Source organism: Phacochoerus africanus, chromosome 9, assembly GCF_016906955.1.
Source record: "Phacochoerus africanus isolate WHEZ1 chromosome 9, ROS_Pafr_v1, whole genome shotgun sequence".
NCBI classification, from domain to species: Eukaryota; Metazoa; Chordata; class Mammalia; order Artiodactyla; family Suidae; genus Phacochoerus; species Phacochoerus africanus.
Genome location: NC_062552.1, coordinates 103,209,984 through 103,227,804, shown reverse-complemented (window position 1 = coordinate 103,227,804; position 17,821 = coordinate 103,209,984). Strand labels below are relative to the sequence as shown.

Genomic DNA, 17,821 nt, shown 5'->3' with positions numbered 1-17,821 from the left:
TGGGAACCTCCCATATGCCTCGGGAACGGCCCAAGAAATAGCAAAAAAAAAGACAAAAAAAAAGAGAGAAAAGTCAGAAGCATTTTTTTTTTTTAAGAACCACACCCACAGCACATGTAGGTTCCCAGGCTAGGGGTCTAATCGGAGCTGTAGCTGCCAGCCTACACCAGAGAATCCGAGCCGCGTCTTTGACCTACACCACAGCTCACAGCAATGCTGGATCCTTAACCCACTGAGCAAGGCCAAGGATCAACCCGCAACCTCATGGTTCCTAGTTGGATTCGTTTCTGCTGCACCATGACAGGAACTCCAGAACCAGTATTTTTTAGGGGGAACAAAAGACCACAAGTCAAAATTCAGAGAGTATTTGTCTGCTGAGTTTGTCCAGGTATAGAGAATATGCTCATGACCATTAAATAAGACTCTTTCACAGTAGTACAATCACAAACCAAAAGGCAAGTAATAGATTATTTAATACAAGATTTTAAGAAAACTGACTGGGGGAAAAAAGCCCTCTAATTAGAGCTTTTCCTCATACCATACTGTGGAAGAGGCAGCTAGGTGGCCCCCTATATATGTATTCTCCCAAAGTTCCCTTTAGTAGTAGACTCTCTCAGTTTTAGTACATGGCAACCCAGCTACAGTCCACATTTCCCAGTCTCTCTTGCAGCTAAAGGTAGCTGTGTGAGGAATTCTGGCCAATAGCAAGTGAACACAAATGATGGGTACCAGGGCTGGATTACATCCTTTGCAACAGCAGTTTTCCTTCACTTCTCTTTCCCTCCTCCTATGGCCTAGAATGTAGATGTGTTGAAGATGCTAACTGAAGACAACATCTTTAAAGACTGGCAAACAACAAAGAAGATACCTCGTAACATACTTACCCAAGACTACCTGCCTATCTCCATACTTCACAAAGAGAAATCATTTCTGTCTGGTTGATTTAAATGTCACATTTAGGAGTTCCCATCATGGCTCAGTGGTTAATGAATCTGACTAGGAACCATGAGGTTTCAGGTTTGATCCCTGGCTCGCTCAGTGGGTTAAAGACCTGGTGTTGCCATGAGTTGTGGTGTAGGTCGCAGATGCGGCTTGGATCCCACATTGCTGTGGCTCTGGCGTAGGCCGGTGGCTACAGCTCCCATTAGACCCCTAGCCTGGAAACCTCCATATGCTGTGTGGGTGAGGCCCTAGAAAAAGACAAAAAGACAAAAAAAAAAAAATCAAATGTCACATTTAGGAGTTCCTGTTGTGGCTCAGTGGGTAATGAGTCTGACTATCATCCACAAGGACACAGGTTTGATCCCTGGCCTTGCTCAGTGGCGTAAGGATCCAGCGTTGCTGTGAATGGTGGTGTTAGGTCACAGACATGGCTCAGATCCTACATTGCTGTGGCCGTGGCGTAGGCTGGCAGCTACAGCTCTAATTTGACCCCTAGACTAGGAACCTCCATATGCTACAAGTGTGGCCCTAAAAAGCAAAAATAAATAAATAAATAAATGTCACATTTATAGCAACAAAAAAAAATCAAAAAAACAATACAGAGTAGTTCCTGCTGTGGTGCAGTGGGTTAAGAATCCAGCTGCAACAGCTCAGGTCACTGTGGAGTCATGGGTTCAGTCCCTGGCCCAAAGCAGTGGGTTAAAGGATTCAGTGCTACCAGCTGAATTCAGCTGTGGTGTAGGTTGAAGCTGCAGCTCGGATTCAATTCCTGACCTGAGGACATGTGCTATGGTGCAGCCATTTAAATAAACAAAAAGAAACCAAAAAACCCCCACAAAACCAATATTGAGATTCCTGCTTCCAAATTGGAGTTAATAGGTAAAGGCAAGCCATCATGTTCACATAAAAACTAGATAAAATCATATTGATTACTCAAAACAAGAAGTAGTTTTAAAGACACTGAAGATTTGTCTAACATTGAAAGAGGACACAGTGAACTAAAATTCCAGAGATGGAAAAGTCTTTTCTTAGCTAAAATTGCTAGTCATTTTCTCTCCTGGTGGTATTTGCAGAGTTTGGGCACAGACAGATCATAGTTGGACTTGGCATAGGCAGAACTCCACCAAGAGAAAGCAAAACCAACGGAGTTTATGAGCATTGTATGGGTTGATATGAAGAGTCCCAGATAGGTGAACCAGTTTTCTGCTCAGGACATTTACCAAGTGCTGGAGAAGCTAGGGAGATGGACTAGAAAGGTGACCGAAAATCTATCACAATCTTACAATGCTTAGGAAGTAAAGCCATACTAGAGGGAAGGGCCTGCAACAAACATGCAAGAGATCCTATCCTGAGACACTCTACTCATTTGTATGGACTGAACCTACCTGAAACTTCACCCCAGCCCCACTCAATTCAACCCCTAGTTAGATGGAGGTGCTCAGGCCTTTGCCATATCTAAGGGAGCAAAAGGCAAACATAGGAGTTCCCATTGTGGTGCAGTGGAAACAAATCCGACTGTCCATGGGGATGCAGGTTCCATCCCTGCCCTTGCTCAGTGGGTCAGGGATCTGGCATTGATGTGAGCTGTGGTGTAGGTCACAGACTCGATTCGGATCTGTTGTTGCTGTGGTGTAGGCCGGCAGCTAAAGCTCCAATTCGACCCCTAGCCTGGGAACTTCTGTGTGCCACAGGTGCAGCTGTCAAAAGCAAAAAAAAAAAGGCAAAAACAACATTGACTTTAGTCTCTGCCGGTCTTTTATAAGTACTGCCCAGCAATCAATCAAAAACTTCTGCTTTCCCAGGAGGCTGAGAGGGAATGTGAGTGTGACCCAAAGAAGGCACCGTGTACAGTGTCTACACAGTCAGTCGCCTGGTATTTCAGTACTGCTAGCCTGGGGAAATCTCCCACACCTTGATTCCTCCCTTTGATTTCATGTTCCCAGAAGAGTAGATTCCTCCTTTTTATTTCTTTAAAACATTTCTAAAACTGCAAAACTAATTCTCAGACATCAAAGACTCTCCTAGAAGCTCAGAGTCCCTTTTCTACCAAAAAGCTCAAAATCACCATAAACCTCTCATTTTTCTCACTCATTCAACAAATACTTCATTTCTAAGTATATGTGAAGAACTGTTCCCTGTATTTGACAATACAATAAGAGATACTCCTTATTCAAGCCTTCAAGAATTTTGCAAGTTTTTTTTTTAAGAGAAAAAGGATGCAAAGGTGATCAACATGATTTTTGAGATAAAAGGGAACAAGGAGGGGGAGGGAGTGGGATGGACGAGCAATTTAGGGGTTTTGGATGCAAACTGTTAAATTGGGAATGGATGGGCAATGGGGCCCTACTTTACAGCACAGAGAACTGTGTGTGATTGGGTCACTTTGCTGTACAAAGAACCTGAAGAAATACTGTGAATCAACCATACTTTAAAAAAGGATGGGGAATAAGGAAACTGTTTTAAAGGATATTGTCTAAAGGAATTTATACATAAATATGCAGGATGAAAAATGTACACAAAATGAGGAGTTCCCATCATGGCGCAGTGGTTAACGAATCCGACTGGGAACCATGAGGTTGCGGGTTCGATCCCTGCCCTTGCTCAGTGGGTTAACCATCCAGCGTTGCCGTGAGCTGTGGTGTAGGTTGCAGACGCGGCTCGGATCCCATGTTGCTGTGGCTCTGGCGTAGGCCGGTGGCTACAGCTCCAGTTAGACTAGACCCCAAGCCTGGGAACCCCCATATGCCGAGGGAGCAGCCCTAGGAAAGACCAAAAAAAAAAAAAAAAAAGAGTGACATTATTCACAACAGCTGAATAATATAATGGAATTATGGGGGTTATGGATCCAGTGTTGCCATGAGCTGTGCTGTAGGCCGCAGACTCAGCTAGGATCTGGTGTTGCTGTGGCTCTGGCATAGGCTGGCAGCTACAGCTCCGATTAGACCTCTAGCCTGGGAAACTCCATATGCCTCGGGAGCGGCCCAAGAAATAGCAAAAAGACAAAAAAAAAAATGTACACAAAATGAGAAGCATCTCTGTTACAAACGATTCTCAAGCTGTCTCACTTTTCTTCCTCACGTGACTAATGATAAAACTAAGGAAAACTTAAGTAATTTGTCCAGTCACAAGAACGTTAAATTCAAAGTGGGGGCCAGAATCCAAGTCTCCACATATTCCATTTATTGCCATTTCTTAGTCATATTCCTGAGATTTTCTATGAATCAAATTTTCCTTTAATTATTTCAGAGATAATACAACTGAATCTGTTTTTAAAATTATCAGCGACTTCAAATTAGAATTTCACTTTAAACTCAATCTTTATGCTCATTTTTTTCTATTCATATAGTTAACTCTTTTTGCTGTTCATATTATCAGCTATATAAGGATTGCGATAAATGGATATATGAGTTTCATTTCCTCTGCTAAGAAATGTCTGTTTTTAGGAAACCAAAACTAACACTAATTAACTTGGCTGTCCTGGAAATAACCTGCTTCCTTTGCCTACATGAGAGTTAAGCTTGTACAGGAGGCAGTAAAGATATTACCCCTTAGCATGTACAGCAGACGTCTCTAACGGGTACTTCTATCACGTCTAATCGCTGACCACAGACCAGATGTCTTAGCCCAGCTTCTTGGCATTTTGAATCAAGCTGAGAGAGGGGGACATTCCCAGAAGTCAATGCTGATAGGTGTCCCTTCCCTTGAAGCACTGACCAGTGTCTTCTGTAAGCCATTGGGAAGGGTGGGGCAGGAATCACCGCTGGCCCCTTGGGAAGAGCTAATAAAGGCAACAAAATATACTAGAGCATGGCTGTGCCATTTTCAGACCATCAGGACCGTTATCGGTCTCTTTCTCATGAGTTGTCACCCCTACTAGTAAGAACCCTCAGGAATTCCCTATTGTTTTTATCTACCAGTAAACCTGAAACACTAAAAGTTATGCTGTGGGTTTCATTAGTGGCACATGTACCGCTTACCACAATTCATTTCTCACTTGTGTTTATTACATTACTTGGGGAAATTGGTTTTTGCCAAACAGCAAGTACAAACAAAATACCATACTATATTTAATACAAAAAAATAGAGATAAAGGTATACTCAACACTTGACTTAACAAAACTTATAAAAATTTACCCTGGCAACCTCCGTGTGCCACGGGTATGGCCCTAAAAAGCAAAAAAAAAAAAAAAAAACCACTTAAAAATTAGCTTATATGCTTCAGATCTTATCTTCTTCCATTAAACAAAACATTAAAGTTAACATTCATTCATTCATTTATTCCATTAACACTTGAGCCTCTACTACGAGCTAAGTATGATTTGAGCGTTAGAATATAGTACCATCCAGTGAGAGAGGCAGACAATAAATAAGCACACAGGCATATGACAAACTATCAGGCTGTTATAAGTCCTATAACCGGAAGAAAACAAATCATGCAGAGCATTTCAGACAGAGTGGTCAGGGACCACCTCCCTGAAGGAGGAAAGGGGTAAGGAAAGATCTACATGGAGTAGGGAAGAGAACCAGAAGTTTCCAGATAAGAAATCAAGGGAAAAGCTCTGAGGCTGGTGTGTTTGGTGTGTTCAGGGAAGAGCAGAAAGGCCAGCTTGGCTACAGTACAGTGACTTGGCAGGATACGAAGTCAGAGAGGAAGCGGGGAGCCAGCCAGATGATATATGGGGCCTTGGAACAAGAGAAACTATTTTGTTATCAGTGATAAGCCCTCAGGAGAGTGTCACAATCTGACTTGTTTAAGAAGTCCTTCAGCCCTCATAATGAGTTCACCCTGGGGAACTTTGCTACTTCCCTTCTTCTCCAGAGGTATAAAAGCTAACCTCAATTTACTTTTTGGTGTTTTTGTTTTGTTTTGGCCGTGCCCATGGTACGCAGAAGTTCCCAGGCCAGAGATCAAACCCACACTACAGCAGTGGCAATGCCAGATCCTTAACCCATTGAGCCACTAGGGAACTCCCTCAACTTGGTTCTTATGGATCCCATGCATTTAAAAATTACCTTTACTATAAATATAAAGGCCTAAACAATATAGTATTTCCCTCCATGTTTTTAATCCCCAGATACATTTACCATGTGTATCTTTCCGCAACTTTTGCTTAGCAACGTTTCTGAGATTTACCCATGTTGATACTACAGATCTAGGCTCATCTTTTCACTGCTGTATATTATTCCATCGTGTGAATGTGCTATATATACATTTTTTGCCACTCTTCTACCAATGGACAACTAGGGTTATTTCCAATTTTTTTTTTAGTAATGCATTTTTACAGTAAATATTTTTAAACATGTCTCCCTGGGCCCATGAGCAGAATTTCTTGGGAAAATTGTCAAGGGCTGAACTGATCCCTCCAATTCATATATTGAAAGTTCTAACCTACAATACCTTAGGATGTGATTGTATTTGGATACTAGGCCTCCTTAAAGAGATAACTACATTAAAATTAGGTCATCAGAGTTCCTGTTGTGGCTCAGCAGGTTAAGAACCTGACTTAGTCTCTGTGAGGATGAGGGTTCATTCCCGCCCTTGTTCAGGGGGTTAAGGATCTAGAGTTGGTATAAGCTGCAGTGTAGGTCACAGATGCAGCTCAGATCTGGTGTTACTGTGGCTGGGGTGTAGGCCTGCAGCTGCAGCTCCAGTTAGACCCTAAGCCTGGAAATTTCCATATGCTGCAGGAATGCTATAAAAGGAAAAATAAACAAAAATAAGGTCATTGGAGTGGGTCAGCTGTATTTATTTTCTTCATATTTTAATATGTTGGTTTAATGTTCTGCAAGCATGGTGTTTTTCCAACTACTATACATTTTTAAAATAGTATGTAAAGTATGTTGACTTTACAAGAGAAACACTGCATGTGATTTTGTTGTTGTCGTTGTTGTTTTCTTTTTTTGGCTGCCCTGCAGCACATGGAATCCGTGGGCCAAAGATCAAATCGAGCTGCAGAAGTTTCAGTTGTGGCTCAGCAGGTTATGAACCTGACTAATGTCTATGAGGATGCAGGTTTGCTCTCGGGCCTCCCTCAGTGGGTTAACAATCTGGCATTGCCGTGGCCTGTGGTGTAGGTCACAGGTGCGGCTCTGATCCTTTGTTGCTGTGAGTGCGGCATAGGCTGGCAGTTGCAGCTTGGATTCAACCCGTAGCCTGGGAACTTCCATACACTGTAGGTGCAGCCTTAAAAAAAAACTCAACTGCAGCTGTGACCTACACCACAGCTGTACCAACACTGGATCCTTTAACACACTGAGAGAGGCCACGGATCAAACCCAAGTCCTGGTGCACAGAAATGCCGCAGATCCCACTGTACCACAGCAGGAATGTCTACATATGTTCATTTTAAATTTTATCAAAAAAAAAGATATATTTTACTGAAAATATACAAAATTTCAAGAAATACTTGTCTTTAGAACTAAAACATTTATAACTTTTCAGGTACGTAAACTAGTACAGGAGTTCCTTTTGTGGCTCAGTGAGTTAAGAACCCAGTTAGCATCTGTGAGGATGTAGGTTTGATCCCTGGCCTCACTCAGTGGGTTAAGGACCCAGACTTGCCACAAGCTGTGGCACAGGTCACAGATGTGGCTTGGATCTGGCGTTACTGTGGCTGTGGTGTAGGCCAGCAGCTGCAGCTCTGATCCAACCTCTAGCCTGGGAACTTCCATATGCTGTAGGTGTGGCCCTAAAATGAAAATGAAGAGTGTAATACAGGTACTAGTCTACTTAAGGGCAAATTCTCCCCACTGAAACTTAAAATCCCCACAAGAAAGTGCTGTTGGGTTCATTTTGGTATAGGTGCCAGTCAGTTAGGACCCAGGAAATGGGTCACAGTGCACAGATGCGACCACCAGGGCCCACCCCTGGTATCAGGGAGCATTCCCAGAGAAGAGCAACCTGCGTGAACTGAGGTGCCTTTCCAGTTCACGTCCACTACGAGACCAGCGTGGAGGGCATGGGGTTCAGGCCCAGAACATGTTAGAGCTGGAAGAGAGCTCAGGAGAAGATGCACAGTGTGTGGCAGAGATGCACCTGTACTCAGATCTCCTGACTGTCACAGTTGTCTGTCATACCTTGATGCTTATCTAGACACAGGAAAGTGCCCCAGAGCTGTGGGTGGCAAGTGATGATAAGAACGCCTGTGCAGAACATCACAGCCCAGAGTGCACAGGCTGCCGCTGGCCGAGAGTCCAGGGCATGTATACCTGCAGGTCTGCATGTGTGCGTTTTCAGCAGGAATATGTAAGGCCAGAAAGAGGTCAGTCTTACAGCTAGCTTTGGAAGCACTTCTCAGTCCATTCCATGTGAGATCCTTACCAACAGAACTTCAGGAATTGATCCTGATTGCAAGAAAAAATGTGGACTTCCTACTTTCCAAAATTTGCTTACCGAAAAAAGAAGACACATACACACAAATACAGAGTTCCCGCTGTGGTGCACAGGTTAAGCATCTGGTGTTGTTTCTGTGGCATTGCAGGTTCAATTCCTGGCCCAGCACAGTGGGTTAAAGGATCTGGCACAGCTGTGGTGTAGGTCATAGCTGTGGCTCAGGTTAGATCCTGGCCTAGAAACGTCCATATTTTGCGGGTACAGCCCCACCACCCCCAAGAGAGGACACTTCTTAAAATATATGTACAGAATGTGGCCTAGCTTGTTTGATGGACATAAAATTCCAAACTGTTCTCTCTAGTATGTGTGGTAGGCAGTAATGATAGGCTAGTACATTTCAGTAAAATTCCAAGAAAAGACCATTTCAGCAGAACTGATTTTAAGGAACAACACAGCAAGCCACTGGAAATGAATAGGGTTCATTTAAAGGGAAAGACATAGCAATCCTTTGATTGCTGAAGCATAATGGGGTGGTTCATATTGGACATTATTGTTTTAATAAGGTCCCCAGCTGTCCACCAGGTGGGCAGATTCTTTGGTGTTAAGGCAGGTTCTCTTATCCTACTGTCACATTCAGCTGGAATGGGAATGTGTTTATTTGCTTTAAAAAATCATGCTTATGTGATTTCATACTTACATGAGAAATGTAAGCTTCTGTTTCCCAATAATTACTTCCCCATTATTGCACCATTGTACAGTTTCTTTATGTCCTTTCTTGGGATTCTTGAAACCTGTGCTCAGGATTATTCCTTCTAAGTCATTTCACACTGTTGTCAACTCTCTCCCCTCCCCTTTTTTTTCTTCTCTGAAACTGAAGAGACAGTCTGCAACATCTAGGACTTTCTTTTACTATAAAGAGCACTGTTAGAACAATTAAATATAAATTAAAGTCTATAGATTAGATATTAGTATTCTAGCAAATCCTGATTTTTATAATTGTTCTGTATGTATTATGTGAAAGAATGTCTTTGTTTTTAGAAATACGAAGTACTGAGATAAAGGTACATTATAACTGCCACTAACTCACAAATGGCTCATTAGTGAAATTCTCCATCATTCTTTCTTTCTCTCTGTATACACACACACACACACATTTTTCACTGAACCAGTTGAGAGTAGGATGTGTGTATTATCTTTTCTTCTGCCGTAAGTCAGGGCTGCTGTAACAAAATGCCATAGATAGGGTGGTTTAAACAAGAGATATTCATTTTTCACAATTCTGGAGGCTGCAAATCCAAGATCAAGGTGCTGGCAGGCCCATTTCTTGGTGAGGACCCTCTTCCTGGCTTGTGGGAACTACTTCCTCATCCTGCGCTCACCTGGCCTTCCCTCGGTGGAGATTTCTGCCTTTTCTTCTCATCTGGGCACTGATCAGCTCAAGAGGATCCCACCCCCATGACCTAAACCTAATTATCTCCCAAAGCCCAGCTTTCAAATATCTTCACACTGGGAGTTTAGGATTTCCACATATGAATGGGGGCAGAGTCAGAAACACTCAGCCTCTTAACATTCTGCCTAAGGCCCATGTCCTTGCTGCAAACTACATTCCTTTCACCCAGAAGCCCCCAGAGCCTTAACTCATTCCAGTATCAACTCTATAAGTCCAAAGTTTCATCTAAATATCTTCTAAGTCTGCTATAAGTGAAACTTGAGATACAGTTCATCCTGAGACAGAACTGCTCTCCAGATGTGAACCTCTGAAACCATGTCAGTTATGTGCTTCTAAAGTAATGTTGGGAGTTCCCGTCATGGCTCAGTGGTTAACGAATCCGACTAGGAACCATGAGGTTGCAGGTTCGATCCCTGCCCTTGCTCAGTGGGTTAACAATCCGGCATTGCCGTGACCTGTGGTATAAGTCACAGACACGGCTCGGATCCTGCGTTGCTGTGGCTCTGGTGTAGGCCAGTGGCTACAGCTCCGATTAGACCCCTAGCCTGGGAACCTCCCATATGCCGCGGGAGCGGCCCAAGAAATGGCAAAAAGACTAAATAAATAAATAAATAAATAAAATAAAATAAAATAAAATAATGTTGTGGAACATGCAGAGGATAGACATTCTCACTCCAAAAGGGAAAAATCAGAAGGAAAAAAGGAGTCATAGGCCCCAACCAAGTCCAAACTTTAGCAAGGCCATGAAAACTTTGTTCAAGAATAACCCTTTTGGAGTTCCCATCGTGGTGCAGCGGAAACGAATCTGACTTGGAACCATGAGGTTTTGGGTTTGCTCCCTGGCCTTGCTTAGTGGGTTAAGGATCTAGTGTTGCTGTGAGCTATGCTGTAGGTCACAGATGTGGTTCATCAGGCGTTGCTGTGGCTGTGGTGTAGGCCAGCAGCTGTAGCTCCAATTCGACCCCTAGCCTGGGAACCTCCCTATGCTGCAGGTGTGGCCCTAAAAAGCAAAAAAAAAAAAAAAAAAAAAAAAGAAAGAAAGAAAGAAAGAAAAAAGAATAACCCTCTTTAGTTTGATGCTTTGCTGGGCCCAGTGTGGTGGGGTCTCTCTCCCCTCATCCCAGATGTTTTGAGCTGCTGCTCTGGGCTGCTGCTCTGAAGTACTTCTTACCTGTTGAATCTGAGGTGATCCCCCCTCCCCCACCCCCAGTTTGAAATTGATGGTCCCTTAATTGCTTTTGGAGTTATTTCTTTGTCTTGAAAATAGCACACTTTTACAGCCAAATAGCTCTCTGGTCCAGTCTTAGAATCTAAGAATTCCTAACAGCCTCTTTCCTGTGGCACATGGTTTTAGCATCAGTTATTCCCCAAGGTTGTTGTGAAATATACAGCAGTCTCCTGCTCTCTTCTACCCATCTTCAGAGGCACTGCTTTCTGTTTTAGGAGATTCTTTTGGTGTTTACCTTCATATTTCTAACTAACATGATTATACTACTGCTTCTTAACTTTCTGGTACTGGGCATTATTTATTGACTTATGACTGTTTTCAGTCCTAGGGGAGGATTCCTATTGGAAAGTGTATGACAAGAAGTTTGATGTGGCTGGAAGGATAATTGGAGTGAGGGGAAGGTCTTGGTGTGAGGGAGACCAGATGGGAAGGAGGATGTTGCAATGGTCCACTGAAGGAAGAAGCATTGACGCATCCCTTTTTTAAGTTGAGGAGTAACATACATTCATCTGTGCATATATGTGCATTGCATGCATAAAATATTGTTCGGTGTATAACTCTATGGTTTTGTTGTTGTTGTTGTTGTTTTTTACCTGTGCATGTACTGTATCTCCAGTATCTCTCTCCAAATGTAGAATATTTCCAGCCTCCTTAAATTTCCCTGGTGCCTTACAAGAAGCTCTTGAACTAAGGAATAGAAACTCATTACTGGTTCTAGAATGAAGCCAGAAAATAAGGTGGAGCTCAAGATGACTCCAGACTTGGGAGACTGGGTAGACTGGATGGTGATGCTGTCACTCAAGTAGGTAATACAGGGGGAGGGAGGAGTTAAGATGATGAGGTAAGTTCACATTGAGACTTGTTGAGTTTGGAATCTCTAAGCGGAACTATATAGGAGGTGGAAATGTCAATTTGAAATTCTGGGGAAAATTTGGGGATTGAAATGTAGGTTTGTACTCATTAGCACATGAAGTCTGTTTGAAAACTAACAAGTAGATGAGAATTATAGAGTGGCCATTGGTACCGTGAGATGACCTGAGGTTATGATGAGAAGCATATGTTGTGTTATTAACTTTGTTTTAGTCTGGTGAATAAAATGAAGGGACTTAATTAAACATTAAATGATAATGAAATCAACAATGTGTATTCTTTGTTAAAAATGGAAAATAAATTGTTTCAGAGGGTTATAAGTAAGAAGTGTATTTCTTTCCCCATCCTGCTCACCACTCCATTTCTTGTGTCTCCGTCCCGGTGGTTTTATTGCTTGTATACTATGTTTAAGGTTTATCTTTTGATTATACCTTCCTCTGTTGTTGCTTTGGTTAAGAGTGCCTTTTCAGCTATGGTTGACAGCCTACGAGGCAGGCAAACAAATGGCTTATTAGTTGGAGGTTTTTTTCTCTTGCCCCTTGTTCTATAATGTGTTCTATGGTGTGTGCTTGCTTATAGTCTTGACTTTAAAAAAATTTCTTCCTTTGCCTTTTTTCTCTTTTTTCCTTTTCTGGAAAAAAAATACTACTGTTCAAGCAAATGTATCTTGGTATTCATTGAGGTTTTAAATTTCTCTTGATTAATAATACTGACAGTGTCACACCCTTGTCGGCTTAATGTGAAATTTTTTATTTTTTTGTTTTGTATTTTTTATTTTTTTTGTCTTTTTGCCTTTTCTAGGGCCGCTCCCGTGGCATATGGAGGTTCCCAGGCTAGGGGTCGAATCGGAGCTGTAGCCGCTGGCCTATGTCACAGCCACAGCAACTCGGGATCCAAGCTGCGTCTGCAACCTACACCACAGCTCACCGCATCGCCAGATCCTTAATCCACTGAGCAAGGCCAGGGGTCGAACCCACAACCTCATGGTTCCTAGTCAGATTTGTTAACCACTCAGCCACTACGGGAACTCCTAATGTGAAATTTTTTAACCTGGAGGGAGTGATATGCTAAATTTGTCTTGATTGCCTTATTGACATATAATTCTCAAGTTAGAATGACTGAAAGTCAGAGAACAGACTAGTGGTTGCCAAGGGGGAGGGGGAGAGAGGGGGGTTGACTGGAAGTTTAGGATTGGTAGATGTGAACTATTACATTTAGAACAGATAAGCAATGAGGTCCTGCTGTATAGCACAGGGAATTATATTCAGTCACTTGTATAGAACATTATAGAAGATAATACTGGGGAAAGAATGTGTATGTATATATATATATATATATATATAACTGGGTCACTTTGCTGTACAGCAGAAATTGACAGAACATTGTAAATCAACTATAATAATAATAGTTTAAAAAAGAATGACTGAAAGACATCTTGCGAGTCCTCTTGCATGGTGAATTCAGAACATGAAATATGCTACAAGCGTTTGTAGCCCTCTTTTGTTTAGAATGAACTCGATCTCCAGTCCAGTTGCGACTAGAAGGTGTCAGACCTGAGTTCTAGAAATGTCCTAATACTAATTGCATAATCATCATACCTTAACCCCTCTGTGAAAGAGCAAAGAGCATAATGTGCATTTTCATTCATTCAGCAGGTATTTTTGTTGAACTGCAGTGAGATGCCACTTTCTATAATACTAATAGTAATAAAAGGAAACATTATTGAGTACTTAATATTTGTTAGCACGTAGTAAATACTATGCTAAGTGCTAATTGTTCAGTGAACAAAATAAGCCTAGGGCTTTCCCTTATGGGGTATTATACATGTATAAGATGGTAGTACCATTATTTTTATTTGAATCAAGTCAGAGATAAAACTTAGCATCTGTAGTTAAACATCAAGTAATTTTTTTTTGTCTTTTTGCCTTTTTCTTGAGCCGCTCCCGCAGCATATGGAAGTTCCCAGGCTAGGGGTCTAATCGGAGCTGTAGCCACCAGCCTACACCACAGCCACAGCAATGCAGGATCCGAGCTGCATCTGCAACCCACACCACAGCTCACAGCAATGCCAGATTGTTAACCCACTGAGCAAGGGCAGGGATCGAACCTGCAACCTCATGGTTCCTAGTCAGATTCATTAACCACTGCGTCATGATGGGAACTCCAAACATCAAATAATTTTGTTCTCTCGGAGACTTTTTCACCCTATCAGAAGTTTGAGTATCGGTTGGTCTATCCATTCTGACCTTGTGAATGATCAGAATGAGCCATGCTTTGACTGAGGCCTTGTTGTGGAAGTTACTTCAAGGTTGAATCTCAGTTCCTTAAAATGCATTTAATTTTATTAAATGAGGCTGTGATAGAGTCACACAATATTTAAAAGCAAACTAATGATTTGACTTCCTCCTCCCTAGACCTGTCCAACCAACTGAATAAATTTACTCGGTCTTGTTGGTTTGGGTGTGTCTGAAATGCGAATATCTTTTTAAAAAGATCCATCCACAGCATTCCTGACATATAAATCTGCCACACATTTGTTAGAGATATAGGAACTCTGAAAATTGCCTTACTTTCTACTATTGTGTTCAACTGAGAAAAATAATTTAAACAGTTTCAGAGTTAATAAAGTGAGTTGGGTACTGGTATTATACACAGTGTTCTTATGGGAAAATAGTTTCAGATATAGCTTTTTTTAAAAAAAAGATAATCAGAATGTTATTTTCTTGTGTTTTAATTGCTTTTGATTTTGCTTCGTTCAGCTTAATAGCTTGCTTACACGTTATTATTGTTAATTTTTAAGCAATTTTCTTTCTTCAGATATTGGCTCATTTTTAGCCATTCTGTCCTAAACACATTACATCTTTGCTCCTGCATACAAGTCTAAGCAGTAACTATTAGACACAAACTTCCTCCACTGGGGAAGAGATGGATGAAGACCTAAGCCAGTTTTACACATAGTGTTCAGAAGTTCTTTAGGCCATCAAATTGAATCAATACCAACAGATTTCATGTATCAAGCCTATCGGAATGTCTTTCCTTTGTCAAATACAGTAAATTCTTTCCAAACTGCTCTATATTGTAGCATTCAAGTAGCTTTCCCAAACTAACATTCCAGGGATATAGTATACTAAAATATATTTAGCCTTTGCATCCGGTTGCCTCAGAGGCCAAGAAAGAATCTTTTATTCCTTTGGAACTCTTTTTTTTTTTTGGTCTTTTTGATATTTCTTGGGCTGCTCCTGAGGCATATGGAGATTCCCAGGCTAGGGGTCCAATCGGAGCTGTAGCCACCGGCCTATGCCAGAGCCACAGCAACTCGGGATGCAACGTGGGATCCGAGCTGCGTCTGCAGCCTACACTGCAGCTCATGGCAACACTGGATCGCTAACCCACTGAGCAAGGGCAGGGACCGAACCCGCAACCTCATGGTTCCTAGTCGGATTCGTTAACCACTGTGCCACGACGGGAACTCCCCTTTGGGACTCTTCGTAACTCTAGTGCAGTGCTCAGTTGAAAGTAAGTTCCCAGTAGATTGTGATTGAACATCCTCACTGTAGTCAGTAGTTTCAAAGTTAAGATTAAAGTTAACACACAAACTTTTCTTTTCTTTTTTAGGTCCGCACTCGTGGAGTATGGAAGTTTCCAGGCTAGGGGTCTAATCGGAGCTACAGCTGCCGGCCTACACCACAGCCACAGAAACACCAGATCTGAGCTGTGTCTGCGACCTACACCACAGCTCATAGCAACACCGGATCCTTAACCCACTGGGCGAGGCCAGAGATTGAACCTGCAGCCTCATGGTTCCTAGTTGGATTGTTTCTGCTGTGCCACGACGGAAACTCCCCCAACACACAAACCTCTTTAGTGGGATTTTTATGTAAAAAAATATTTCCATTAAAATTGACCTGAGAGTAAAAAGCTTTTGGCTATGAGATCAGAAGTACAGTAGCTTTGGTGTTTGTTTTAAAATTTGGTCATCCCTTAAGGAGTTCCCGTTGTGGCTCAGTGGTTAGCGAATCCGACGAGGAACCATGAGGCTGTGGGTTCGATCCCTGGCCTTGCTCATGGGTTAAGGATCCGGCATTGCCATGAGCTGTGGTGTAGACAGATCACAGAGGCTGCTTGGATCCCGTGTTGCTGTGGCTGTGGCGTAGGCCGGCGGCTACAGTTCCAATTAGACCCCTAGCCTGGGAACCTCCATGTGCGGCGGGAGCAGCCCTAGAAATGACAAAAAAACAAAAAAATTTGGTTATCCCTCAAGATGAAACTAGGGATAATGTTACAATGTTTGGGATTGGTTACTAGGTCAAGATGAAGGGGAACATTGATTTCATGACTGCTACCAGTCACTCTTAACAGTTTTTCCCTTGTGTTAGATTTCACTTTCTATTTTCTACAGTGCTGGATCATTCTTACATAAGCATTTTACTTCTGTGGATAATTTATTTGTGTTACCACTGACAACAAAGGCTAGTATAAGCCATGTGTTTCCATAGGGGCCCACTGCGAAGAATTGTTTGGAATCCTATGGCTCAATAGTTTTAGGAATACATAGCAATAAAACATTTACAAATATTTTATCTTATTCTAAAATTGAATTTGCTTTTGGTCATTTGTAAGCTAATGTAGTATTTTCAGGATAGGCTTTTTCTCTGTTGATTTTTATTTTTTATTTTCTTCTTTAGAATAAAGAAAATTATGCATTCTCCACAGCATTTTAGGGTCTCTTTCATAAAACTAAATGATAGAAATCAGTGTTAAGCATTGTTCTTAGTCCTTCTCCCTCTTTTTTTCTTTGCTGTTACCTGAAATATATATATATATTTATATATTTTAAGTTATATATAATATATTCATATATTTTAAGTTACATATGTGTAATATATATTATATATTTTAAGTTATATATATATAAAACTTAAAACTGATTTCCATTGGAAAAATTATGCCCTACTTAGAACTTAGTGGGTGGTGTTTTTGGTTTTGACAGCTATTTAGAGAATTCTAAAGGTATGCAAATCTATAGGGCCTTAGATTTTACGTCTTAGTCTTTTTCTTGCCATCACTGAAATGAACCTTTTTAACCTCTCTTTTAGATACATCATGTTACACAGAATGGAGGACTGTATAAAAGACCATTTAACGAAGCTTTTGAAGAAACACCAATGCTGGTCGCTGTGCTTACTTATGTCGGGTATGGTGTACTCACTCTCTTTGGATATCTTCGAGATTTCTTGAGGCATTGGAGAATTGAAAAGTGTCACCATGCAACGGAAAGAGAAGAACAACAGGTTAGAGAGTCTTTGATTTCTGTAAATGGAAGCCTTTTATCTGGGAATCTTCACTCATTTTTTTCTTTAGAAATTTGGCTATGCATTAAAATAAAAATATTCTAAATGCAGTTAAATCAAAACATCCCGCAAAGATGGAGTTCCCATTGTGGCTCATTGGTTAGCGAACCTGACTAGTATTCATGAGGACGTGGGTTCTATCCCTGGCCTCACTCCGTGAGTTAAGGATCCAGCATTGCTGTGAGCTGTGGTGTTGGTTGCAGATGCAGCTCTGATTCGACCCCTAGCCTGGGAACCTCCATATGCCTCAGGTGCAGCCCTAAAAATAAATAAATAAATAAAACATTTCACAAAGCAAACTGAGAACAAGGGTAAAATCCTGGAGAAATCAGAGCATTTAGCATATTTTAATTTAGTCATCACAAGAATTTATTCGCATGGATTAGAAAGCTAAAGTTCACAGGTTAAGTCATGTTTCCTAAGATGCCTAATGTCGGAGCTGGTATGTGGACACAGGTCTGTGAAGAGCCAGAAACCGTGTTCTTTTTGTCACGATAACCGCATTGTACTCCAGCATGTGTCTTCAGTTCTCTGGAGAGGTTGTGTTCTTTAGAGCTCAGGATGTCTTTTCTCATAGGCACGTTATACATACTTGTCTGATTGACAGATCGCCACTTCTTCCCAAACAAACAAGCCCTGAATGTGGC

At 41.6% G+C, this 17,821-nt stretch overlaps 1 protein-coding gene across 1 annotated transcript in view; it reads left to right on the top strand.

Moving 5' to 3' along the window:
• Positions 1-17,821, top strand: part of SPTLC2 (serine palmitoyltransferase long chain base subunit 2) — a 92,571-nt gene that overhangs the window by 13,718 nt on the left and 61,032 nt on the right. The window contains exon 2 of the mRNA XM_047794588.1: positions 16,920-17,114. Coding sequence (XP_047650544.1) covers positions 16,920-17,114 — 195 coding nt within the window. The remainder of the gene's footprint in view (positions 1-16,919; positions 17,115-17,821) is intronic.